Source organism: Fringilla coelebs, assembly GCF_963513975.1.
Source record: "Fringilla coelebs genome assembly, chromosome: 21".
Taxonomy (NCBI): Eukaryota; Metazoa; Chordata; class Aves; order Passeriformes; family Fringillidae; genus Fringilla; species Fringilla coelebs.
In genome coordinates this window covers 3,079,884-3,091,886 of record NC_140047.1, presented here as the reverse complement: position 1 = coordinate 3,091,886, position 12,003 = coordinate 3,079,884, and the positions used below count along the sequence as shown (strand labels likewise).

The following is a 12,003-nucleotide window of genomic DNA, read 5'->3' as shown; positions in this document are numbered from 1 at the left end:
CACCTTGACACAACCCCTGTGCCTGCAACACTTACCTGGCTGCCAAGGCATCCCTCCTCAACACGCCGAGAGTCATCAGCCTTCAAAGCAAAGCCAAAATAGCTCAAGGATTGTTTTCCTTCCCCCATCTGACACGGGATTGCAGCTCCTGAGGCATGGGGAGGAGGGGGAGCAAAATAATAATAATAATCAAAAGCAAAAGACTAGTCTTCTGTAGGCAAAGCTAATCCTGTCACACATTTTCTTCCCAACAGAAGCATGATAGATCGAGTCCCACTGGGTTCTGCTCACAACTAAACAGGACGAGGTGTTTGCAGCTCCCTTCTGCCAACACAGCTCAACCAGCAGCAAGGCCTCACCTCCTCTAATCATTTCACTCAACACGAAGCCACCCTGGTGCTCTACCCCAGCTCTAGAAAGCCAGCCCGAGCCTCAGTATGGCCTTGCACGGAAATAGGATTACTTTGGCCTGGAGGAAAAAAAGAAACCACAACATGAAGGTCACCCATAAAATCATTACACAGCTCCCTCTTCCCCGGCTCATAGAGAAAAAACCTTTCTCAAACCCTCAACCTGAAAGGAGAAACACAAAAAGATATGTACATTAATGCCATATACCTCCGTCAATTTTTTTCCTCGTGTCTTTAGAGCAGTTGTTTACTGCAGCCAACTGCAGAGAAATTACAGTAGCTTAACTCTCCAACTCCCTCTAAAGGATTAATCTTCCAGTGAGCATGCTCACGCGGGAGCTTTTTCAGCACTTGCATCCATTTCATGAGTGAGGGCTGCTGCACACATGAGGAAATGCCATTTCAGGGCTCCAGGCAGAGCGAGCAGCCCCCAAACCAAGGGCTAAAGCCCTTCCCAGGGCTCCACAAAGGAGCTCTGGCCAAGCCTCCAGCTCCAAGGAGGTTGAAAGATTTCAGGTCCATGGCCCCTTTCAGGAAGGAGGGGGGCGGTGGTTTCCCTGCGACACCGTTTGAAATGTCTGACCTTGGCTTTTCTCTACAGCCTGGTGGACAGTTCACCCACTGAATCTGGAGTCAAAAATAGCTTCTTCTCACTGGCACATTTTTCCTTGTGCATCACTTGTTGGCTCATCTTTGCTTTTCAGAAAAAATCAGGAAGATAATTTGGGGTGCAGGGAGGGGGAGGGGAGGGGAAACATTCAAATAAAAAGGAACAGCTTTAAAAATCTAGTTCTCAACTCTGCATCGCAGTTGGTAACAGATCCTGAGACACATTTAACTCCACAGATTAAGGACCCATGCAAATGAGGATTTGCTGGTAGACAACAAATCCAGTGTCTAAACAAGGCTGTTCAAGTAATCTTGTCCATTCTCTCCTAGACCACTGTAGATTAAACTGCTCTATTTGAGATATTTCTCCCTCACCTCAAAGGATGACCTTCAATTCAAAGCCTTCCTGGTGAAAATAAAGCTCCAACATTAAGGACAAATACACTGCAGAAATAGTTTCTTCCATTTTCATCTTCTCATATTCCAGGGTTCTGCCCTTCCCCTTCCCATTTATCTATTTTATGTCCTGTTGCTTAATTGCTCTTTGTAGCTGAAAGAGATCCAAGCCTCCCCCTCCCCCCAAAGGCTCTTATTTCAAATTTTCAACCCAGCTTGAGTCTAGGACATGCAGAAACCAGACTGCAACCCCTGAGTCCAGGGAAAATCACAACCTCTGAGCCCAAGGGGAGAAAACCCAGAGGGGGCTGCAGCCCAAGGTCTGAGATCACTTCCCAGATCCAGCGCCAGGCTTCACCCCAGCCATTACAACCACCTAAGCATGTACTTATTTTCCGAAAAGTCTTGAGTGTCTTTGATGCCATGAAGCCCCTTTCATGTTTTAAGCCCTACAAGTGAATCCACAAACAGGCAGGATGGCAGGAGAGTGTTAAAGAAGGGCTATGGCTGCGTTTGACAATGCTCGCTCACCATAGCGACCGTCCCTGCAAGAAATGATAAAACCTATGGTGACACTGGATATTTTGCTCTGTTGCCACCTAAATAGAATCACCCCCAGAAAGGGAATCTCTGTTACCATGCATTAAAATAGAGGCTTTGTTTTATTTATAAAGCATCCAAACTGGTTGGTTTGGATGTGTCAGAGCACAGGCTGCTCAGCCACCCCTCCCTGCTCCATCCTTTGGGGACTTAAAGACTGATGGCTGCACTTCATCCTCCCCTCACCTCCCACGGATCTCAGGTGCTGCTGAGCCTGCCCCAGCTCCTCCAGGGAAGGTCTGGAGCCAGGTGGGATCTGACCCTGAAAACCCCAGCAAAGAAAACCCCAGACTTTGGAGAAGGCAGAGGTGAAAAAGCCTCGACGGAGGAAGATCGAGTCCCGCGCTTCCTCCTCCACGGCAGGATTACACCCCCACGTGAAGGTGGGATAGCAGCTATGGAGTTATCCTGACCTGTCATTCCTCATTTGGAAACCAGTCATACTCCCTGAGAGTTTAGACTTTGAAGATTGACTACTATTGATTCTTCTGCAAGCAAACAGCCCAAGCTGGCAATCAGTCAATAATAAGCAATTACTCGACAGCCTCTTATCTGCAGATGCCAGCCCAGACAGCTCGATTTGTGGAGGCAGCAGGTCAATAAATCAAAGCTGTTCTCAAATTTTAAAATATCATCATTTAAAAACCCACCCAGCCTTCAAACTGGCTGGAAGAGCAGGCAGGTCAGGGGGATTCCTGCAGAACAGTGTGGTGGCTATCACTAATTTACAGTCCGGGAGATAGAAGGTGATATGCTGAAATCCACCCCTGACACTCCTCACCTCTCAGGAGTAGCATGAGTGGCAGCTGGATGAAGATGATGAGAGGGAGAAGAGGAAGCAAAACACTTCTCCTTCAAACAATGACTTGCAGGGGAAAAGCAGCCTTCCCAAAACACTCCCCAGTGCCTGGGACACACCTTGCTGCTCACCAGGAGCCTCAAACCCCAACAAAAACGTCTTCAACACCCCCAAGACAGCAAATTAGTGGCACCTCTCTTATCCCCCTGCTGTGACCTCTGTACCCTGGGTGTACAATTAATCATTTCATCCCAGGAAATGCACTTCCTTGCTTTTTCATGGCCTAAACATGAGACAAGCACAGGAGCCAAAGGCTCCTCTTGAGCATTTCAGTGTGACCCAGAGGTGACGCTTTAAACCCAGCAGTGCCACCACTGCAACAAAGAAAACCAGCTGAAAATTCAGGGAGGCATTTCATGCTCTCAGTGCAGACTCCCTTTACAGACTCATCTACATGAAAAGAGATAAAAATTGCCCATTTAATTTGCAGAAGACTGAGCATGCAGCTGGAATGCCAGCCCAGTGCAATGACAATATCTATCTATCTATCTATCTATCTATCTATCTATCTATCTATCTATCTATCCATCTATCCATCTATCCATCTATCCATCACTGCAAGGGCAAACACAACCTTCTACCTAGTTCTGGAGACTCTAGAAACTTCCCTATTTGTCCATGGGTTCTTGCACAAGTCATGGCAACAGCCCAAAAGTACCAAAAGAACAGCAACACCTCAATAATCCTGCTGGTGCTGCTGAGGAGGGTGCTGGCCTGCAGGATGCTCTGTCCTACACATCAGGAGTTCACCAGGGGCACAGGAGGATGTAACCAAGACACCCAAAAGCTGCCCAAGCACTGTAAATCCAAGCCCCTTGGAGCCTGTGAGGCTTTCAGTGCTACAGAAATGTCCCAGATTTGGGGCAGCTCCACCACCACACCACAGTGACCCCATCTAGGCTGGATGCCAGAGGCCCAAAAAGTGCAAAGTGTCCAAGAGAGGAAAAGGAATGACTTGGGAATATCCTACCATTGGTCCCAGGCAGGGGAGTGTTTGTATAATGATGATCAAATCTTGCAGACAGAGTATTTGCAATCATACCAGCTCGAAAAAACAAGATTTTGAGCCTAATATCTAAATAAAAAGGGATGACCCACTGGAGACAAGGTCAATCCCATAGCTGGTACTCACTCTTCACATTTCACTTGCCACAAAATTCAGGTATCAGAGGATAGATTCTAAATATCCACAGTCTTCAACACTTTTCAGTGGTCTGGGAGGGAAGCTTGGGTGAAAGGCAGCAGATAATGGATTATTTCAACTGCACTTGGCAGCTGGGACAGACTTCTTGAGGAGCCTACTGAGGTTTTCAATTCCATCTGCACAGGGTGCACTGGGGTCCTTGCAATAGTGGCTGGGCCAGCAGGAAGCTGGTGGGAAGCTGTGCCCAAAATCTCAAAAAGATTTCTTCTCTTCTTACCCACAGAGCACCTACAGGTGGCTTTGACACTGCCAGCCTTGTCTGCAGCAGCGTGGCAAAGCATGGGAGAGCACTCAGGAGGAAAAAAAAAGGTGTTAAATGCATCTTCCTGTATCACTCTCACCATATATAGAGAAGCTACAAAATGCCAGAGCAGCTGACAGGATCCCACAAACCGCACTGCAGAGCACCAGAGGCTCCTGAGTTTTGCAGGAAAGATTTTCACCCAACACCTCAGTTTTCTGATATAAATACAGACCCTTCTCCTTCCCCCTCCAGAAGTGCAGGTGGCCAGCAGGTCAGTGGATCCAGGCTGTAAGGACAGGCCAGGGGCAGCCCAGCTCTGGGGAGGAGCCTGCAAAGCTGCTGGAGTTGCTGGGCATGGAAAACGTTCTTTATTTGCCCAGGAAGGAGCTGCCTGCCATGGGCCTGGCTCCCACAGCCCCCCTCCAACCAGGGCTGACCTAACCACACAAGGAAAACAATACAGCAACTTTACAAACCACAGCTGTGGCAGGAACACAAAACTGTTTCTCACCTTTTATGACAAAAGCAATGCCAGTTGCAAGACAATAAGATATCACAACCTGCCATTCATCCTCCCATCTCGAGGCACAGCCATTCCATACAAAAGCTGGAGATCACCTGTCGTGCTCTGCTTCCTTCTTTCAAATGCAGCATTGTGTTAGCACCAGGATCCCGCTGCTTTGGGGCTGGAAGTGTTGCTAGAGCAACAAAAAATGCTGGAAAGTAGAGCAGAGAACAAAAGGACTCCACAGCCCCACGGAGGATGTGATCAAGGAGACAGTAACAATGTAAAATGGGAGCAGGAGACCTCCCTCAGAGCAGGGAACTGCCATCTCCCATCCTCTGCTGGGCACAATGATAATTCAGCAAGTAGATCATCCCAGTAAGGAATTGCAGCAGCTCAGCCCCATGTCTGCTTCTCATCAGGAGCCCCATGACTGACCAGAGCCCTGCTTCTCTCTGTGATCCATCCTTCCATGCCCAGCACCAGGCTGCCATTCCCAGCTGACTTTGTAGGAATTAGGGACATATTTTCCTGTAAAGGCAGGGTAAATCCCTGCTTGAATGTCCAGCAGGTTGTCCTTGCAGCAGGAAACATGGTCAGAATTCCTCTCGCTGGACAAATCCAAGTTAGGTGACATTGCAGAAGCTCACTGAGACCATGGGATCCCACTGCACCTTGCAGGGTTTAGCAAAGGGGCCCTTGCTGGAAGGAACATGGATGCCTTAGGAAATAATCCTCAAAGCAGAGTGATTCAGGGATCCCCTTTGTCCCTCCTGGCACGTTCAGCACAGGGACACTGCACCCCAGATGTGTGGAGAGTGTCCTGGCTGGAACTGTCACCCCTGGAGCTGGGCAGGGACAGACAGCAAACACCAGGCTGCTGTGTGATGGCAACCCAGTGCCAAAATCCATCCTTGGAGGGTGGTGTGTGCTACATCAGGCTGTCTGCAGCCCTCTCCTAACCCTGGAGAACTTTGCAAGAGCTCAGAAGATCCTCCACACACACTTGGATTCCTTTGCACCACACTGGTCACAAGGAGCTGGCTCACTCTGATGTGCAGCTCATGATAAAAACACAGTTTAAAGGCAACCTTTGCTATGTAACACTGTCCCTCTGTGCCTGCTGGTCTTGTCACCTGCACCTGTGGCTTTAACCCTGGCTCTGTCAATAGCTTCCAGAAGGCTCTGAGAGGAAAGGGAGCCCTTGCAGGAGTCACATAAAGCACTCACACCAACTAAGCAGCAGCAGGAGAAGTCCTGAAGGTGTCTGGCTCGAAGTGTAAAAGCAAAAAAAAAAATTTTTTTTCAAAGCTTAAGCAAATCCTTAATCAATGAAGCTGATGAAGACACAAAAATCCTCAGGGTGGATTATGAAAATGAGCAAAGGCAGGACCAGCTCCAGGGAAGTGAAGCTCAAAGCCAGGCTCAGAGCTGGCCTCAGCTCCTTGTGACCACCTGCACAGGTTACAGACCAGGCAGCAAAGAGGATAAACAGTATTTATTCCTCTCCCTGGATTAAAATTCAGAGGTGGGGAAGTCACCTAAGCTGCGAAGATCCCAGCAGCAGAACCTGCCTGTTCCTAGGAACACAGGGCCAAGGTTGCTCAGGGAAACTCCAAACCTGAGGAAACCTGAAGGGTTTGCTGCAACCTGACCCAAGGCCCTGCTATGCATGGCTGTGACTGTGACCTCCCAAACCACCCAGTGCCACTGCTCAGGGACCTCCTCGTGCCTGCTCACAGCTCTGGGCAATCTCTGTCCCCTCTGAGCTCTGCTCAGCAATGCACCTTGCCCATGGCACGCACTGGGATGTGCTCCAGCCTCACCTCAACTGGCACCTCCAGCCCAGCTTCCTAATTCCAAAATAGCTTCTTCCCCATTTGACTCTTACAACAAAAGCCACAGAAAAATACAAAAATTCAAACAGACAGAATGACAAATGCTGGAACTGTATAATGTAAAAAAAGAAGTAAATTAATCCAAGGACCTGCAGACTGGTCCAACCACAATTTTGGCATCTTTTTAGCCATTCCTGATAAAGGCACCTCTGTACATGACAGTTCTGTTGAGACAGGTCAAAGTTAGACCAACAGAAATGCTCTCCTGCCTGAATGTGCTGATACCAACGTGGCTGTGCCCCAAAACTTCCCACAAAGAGCTTCAACCTGGGTATCATCATTATACAAACACAATCTTCATTAATAGTCATTGCTTTCAGCATGCAAAGGAGCTGCCATGATCCTCCTGTCAACTATTTCTACAAATCCAATGGATAAAACCTGCAACTGAGGGGAAAACACGTCACATCTGCTTCTTCCTGCTCTGCTGAGGAGGGCTGGGAGGAGCCCAGGAGCCCATCCAAAATGATCTTTATGCCATGGAAGCAGCTCACTTCACTCAGGAAGGCTAATTTTGCCAGCAAAAACTGCAGCCACGTTCAAGCCGTGCAAGCCACCCACGCAGCATTCCGAGGCAGCGTTCCTGGATGGAGGCAAGGCTCACAGCTGCCCACACAGCCAGGGCCTGGACCTGCAGCCTGCCCCATGTCTGTGCCACTGTGTCCCCACAAACAGCTCTCCCTGCAGGGCTGACTGCTCTGGAACAGAATTACTGTCATAATTAGTAATCACTGCTCTGATGCATTAATGTTTGCAAGTCCCAAACCCACCAGTCTGGCCTCGTTGGGTAATTCCAGAGCAGAGCCCTCAGCTCTGCCCTGCTCCTCTTCCTCCTGCTTTGGGTCTGCCCTGGACCATGGAACTGTGTTCATATAAAGAACCCACACCACAGGGAGATCCCTCAGCACACCCCTGGGGGCTGTCAGGGCAAGGAAGGGGTTTTAATCTGATTTTGGACACCATATCCCTGGAGAGGCTACTGCAGTCACATCAGCAGCTCAGAGGATGCACTAGAAAAGATAGAGATGTTAACTGCTCCCCCCAGAAGCTGTCCAGCCCAGCAGGCAGGGAGGTGATACAGCCTCCTGTGGGCAGGGACAGATGTGCCCAGTGCCACAGCACAGCTGGGGAGCTCAGAGGAGGAGACACGGCACCCAGATAATGGCAGTGGCTACAGGGGATTAACTCTAAAACTCAGCTTGGGAAAACTCACTGCTCAACTCACAAGGAGATTAACAATCATTTTGATTCAAGTATTCCCACAGAAAGAATTGGCCCTGATGAGCCACTGTGGTCCTTCCAGCCTGACTGATCCAGTGGTTCTGTGGTTGCCCATTTTCCTGGGAATTCCCTTGCAGAGGTGGGCTGTGTATCTCAGTCCCCAGGCAGCAAGGGAAGAACAATCTGTTGGGACACCCAGGAGCAGGGAATGTCTGGCAGAGGCAGGAAACCCTCTCTTTCCTCCTCCTTTCCTCCCCTGCTGATGTGACACACAGGGATATTTCCAGTTACACAACCCTGCATTGGCCAAACCTTCGCACAGTTCTGATAATGCTGAGAGAAAACAATCCTGGCTGATTTTCCTTCCATGCAATTTAACTTCTAGTACTGAATATAACAGACTCCTTCCCACTCCTGTGTCCAGAGCCAAACAAAGCTGATCTGCTGGAGAGGGAGGTTTAAGTAGGATTTAAGATCTGCCTTGAACTCCTGGTGGCAGCCCACGATGGAGTGGATCCTACCCAGGCTGAGAAACCACATCAGTTTGTCACATGTGGAATAAAACAAAGCACTGAGAATTTATGCCAAAACATTCAGGGCTTTTTCTCATTCAAAAAAAAAATTAAAAAGTAAAACAGCTGAACCAACCAAGAGAGCAGAGCTTTTCCCAGGGTTTCTGCAAGGCCAGATGCAGCCTGTGGCTGGGAGCATCCTGCACTGGGACACAGCAGGACAGGGGATGCTGGTGGGGGGATCCAGCCCTTGGGATCCCCTCCCTGCTTTCCTGCACTCCCCTGCCCCTCTGAAACCAGGCCTGAACCTCCAGCTGCAGCTGCTGTGCTCTTGCAAGACCAGGTAAAAAACCCAAACACAACAGAACAGAAAAGAAAGATCACTGAGGTGACTCTTTCCATTTTGCTTTAGAAAAGTCCTTGACAGGTTGTCAAAGTGGATTTGTTTATTAAAAGTGTCTTTTTCCTAGCAAGGAGCACAGAATGTCTGTACAATAGATGTCATAATTGCCCAGGTTTGTTAATAATTGCATCAGTTGGAACAGGATGCATTAGCCTAATTTAAGAACAAAATAAGAACATATGAAAGATCACAGGTCCCATTTTCAAGGTGAATCCAAGGCTGCTATCACAAGTCCAGAGATGAGGAGCTGGACCTTCAGAGTCCCACTGGCTTTGATCACAAATAGTTCATCATTTACAAAGTGCTTCTGGAAGTTTTCTATTCCCTTCATCAGGCCTGGCCATGATGTCAAGGAATAAAGCCAAAAACCAGAGCACATAAAATAGTGACTGTTATGTAACTCACCATCTCTTACCTAATGAAGATAATCTCTACATTTAAAAATTAACATTCAGCACTTCTTCAACAATTCCAGTTAAAGGCTTCCAACACCAAGTCAGGCCTTTGAACTTTGGGGGAAAATTACCTCTGTTTTACAGCTGGCAAAAGCACCACAGGCAGCAAAACCTCAACCAGCCTTGCCTGGACACTTCTTTTAACTTCTTTTGTTGAAGCTGCTGCCTGCCCCACTGCCTGGGTACACTGCAGGGAGGCTGCTCTCACTGCAGCTGATGGCAAATCCCTCCCTGACTTCTGTAGGTTTGGATCAGGTCCCAAAACTCTTTTTAATATAACACTCCAGTCTGGGTAATCTGTCTTATGGAGGGTCAATGCTGCAAACTCTGCTTGCACTTAAGTCCTATTGTCTGTCTGCACTAATTCTGCACAGACAGCATTTCCTCAGCCCTCTGCTCAGACAGCTCCACACTCACCAGCCCCAGACATGAAGCCAGGCAGCTGCTAAGGGAGAAAAAAGAAAGCCAAACCCATAGATTTACCTTTCCTCAGCACTCAACCACACAGTCCAAGCCTCATTTTGCACATGGGATCATGCTGCAGGAACCCTGGCACACAAGCTCTGAGCTTGCAAAGCACCCTCCACACTTCCAGGGCAATAAAAATTAGCTTAATTAATAATACATCGGCAAGGAAATGTTAACGAGCACCCAGCAGGGGGGCAGGGAGTGCTGTCTGATCTCCTTGTGTGGACTGCTTGCTTTGGCAGGGATCAGCAACTGCATCAGCATCACCATGGGGCAGGGAGGGCTCTGAGTCACCAGGACACACCGGGAAACGTTCACATCTCTCTTCAGAGCAGGCACTTGCATCAGGAGTTACTCCTGGCAACCCCACACCAACTTCCACTTGAGGAGTTTTGGTCATTTAAAGAAGAGTTTTGGCTATCCCTGGGCTTGCAGAGTATAAACACACACAGACACGGGGCCTCCTCCTCCTCCTCCTCCTCCTCCTCCTCCTGCAGCTCTTTGGCCACATCTGCAAATTCTGCAGCTCTGCTCACGCCGGCCTCGAGCTGCTGGGTCACGAGTGGGGGGCACCAGCCCAAACCTCCCTGTTCCTGGGAGCTCACTGGGAATATCCAAGCCAATTCCTTAGGGTGTGCCCAGCCTAAAGAGGCACAGGGTGCTGAGGCTCATCCCAAGGCAGACAATGGAATCCCCCCTCCCAGCTGGTTCTCCTCCCTGTCCCAGCAGGCAGCTTGGGCACCCCACGAGTGCCAGCCCGGGGCTCCCAGCCCCAAGGCAGCCCTGGGGCTCATCCCCGGCAGGGCTGTGCAGTGTGGGGAGGAGGCTTCCTGCAGCCAATGGAGCAGCAGCCACTCCTGCCTTTCATGGGAAGCGTGGCTGGGAACAAAGGCCCGGTGGAGAAAGGCAAGTGAAACTTGGCTGGTGAAACTTGCCAGCACTGGCCAAGGCCCAGACCTGACAGATGAGCCTCATTCCTCATCACCTCCTGCCCTTCTCCTCCTCTTGCACAGCCCTGGGGTCACACCGGGTCGGTACCGGAGCCACACGCTGCCTGGGGATGGGGACGGGGATGGGGATGGGGACGGGGATGGGGACAATCCCTGTGTCCCACGTCACTGACACAGCCTCAAACCCCAATTCCAGCCCACACACGAGCCACAATCCCAGCAGCAACAGCCACACAACGTGCACGTCCTCCCTGCACAAAGCATCTGCAGGAGGAGGGAAAATTTGGGGCTGCTGTCAGCCAGGGGCAGGAGATAAATGATGTCTATAAAGCAGCCTCTGTGAGGGCAGTCTGGAAGGCTGAGAAAACATCAGACCAATAAGGTTTTAATAAAAGCCATAAATGATTAATACCAACGTGCTCTTATCAAAGGCAAACTCCTAGAAACACAAGAACATAACCAGATCACCAGCACAAAGGGCACATTCTACAGGGAAGGAAACAACAAAACTCACAATAAAAACCCAGAAGAAGTGCGAGATAGGCATGAAGTTCACTGTGTGTGGCAGAAATCTTTTAAAAATCTTGAAAAAAACCCATGAGAAATACAACCTGCAGCTCCTAGAAACCAGAGTGGAAATAAAAGACAGAATATGATCCCCCCTCGCTGGCCTTTCCCAACGCTGCACGCCGGCAGCTCCTGGCGCTGTGAATTCCCAAATTCAAAGCAGACAGAGCTGCAGTTTGTCTGTCTGCTCACTGGTGGCATCTCCCTGCTGCAGGGGGATGTCATTAAAGGACAGGCAGGACCTTCACCTCACCTCTCCACACGTGCTCCCGGAGCTACAGGAGCTGGCGCTACAGCAAGAGGAAATATTCCAGCTCATCCGAGGGCCATCTTTAAAGGAACAGTCCTTGCTTGTCCTCAGAGTGTGGCAAAAACGATTAAATATTCCAGATGTCACCTCCAGGCCCGACAGGACACCTTACAAACAATCACCTTTGCATATTAAGAAGGCATTAAAGCACCAATCTGAATCCAGCCCAGCAAAACTAAAAGACACCCTTCCTAATCCAAAGAACAAAGGGATTTCAAATGTATGGGATTCAAAGACCCTTAACATTTAAAACAAAAGCCATTACAAACAAGTTTGCAATTAAAAGCACCTCATGTCTTGGTTACCAGTTCAGCAGTGGTGCTTTCTGCAGAGCCTTCTGGGTGTTGATTTAAGCCATCAAATATTAATAATACTCTTCAATTAATAAAATA

At 49.2% G+C, this 12,003-nt stretch overlaps 1 protein-coding gene across 7 annotated transcripts in view; it reads right to left on the bottom strand.

Annotated features, from left to right (window-relative positions):
* EHMT1 (euchromatic histone lysine methyltransferase 1) overlaps positions 1–12,003 on the bottom strand; it is a gene marked incomplete at its 5' end in the record, with an annotated part of 120,501 nt that overhangs the window by 99,816 nt on the left and 8,682 nt on the right. For 6 of the 7 annotated variants that reach the window (XM_084219397.1, XM_084219404.1, XM_084219406.1 and 3 more), the window contains 2 exons: positions 36–148; positions 619–701. The exons of the other annotated variant lie outside the window; for it this stretch is intronic. In XM_084219397.1, the coding sequence (XP_084075523.1) occupies positions 36–128 (93 nt within the window). Of the gene's footprint in view, positions 1–35; positions 149–618; positions 702–12,003 lie in introns of those variants that run through there. 7 annotated transcript variants of the gene reach the window in all.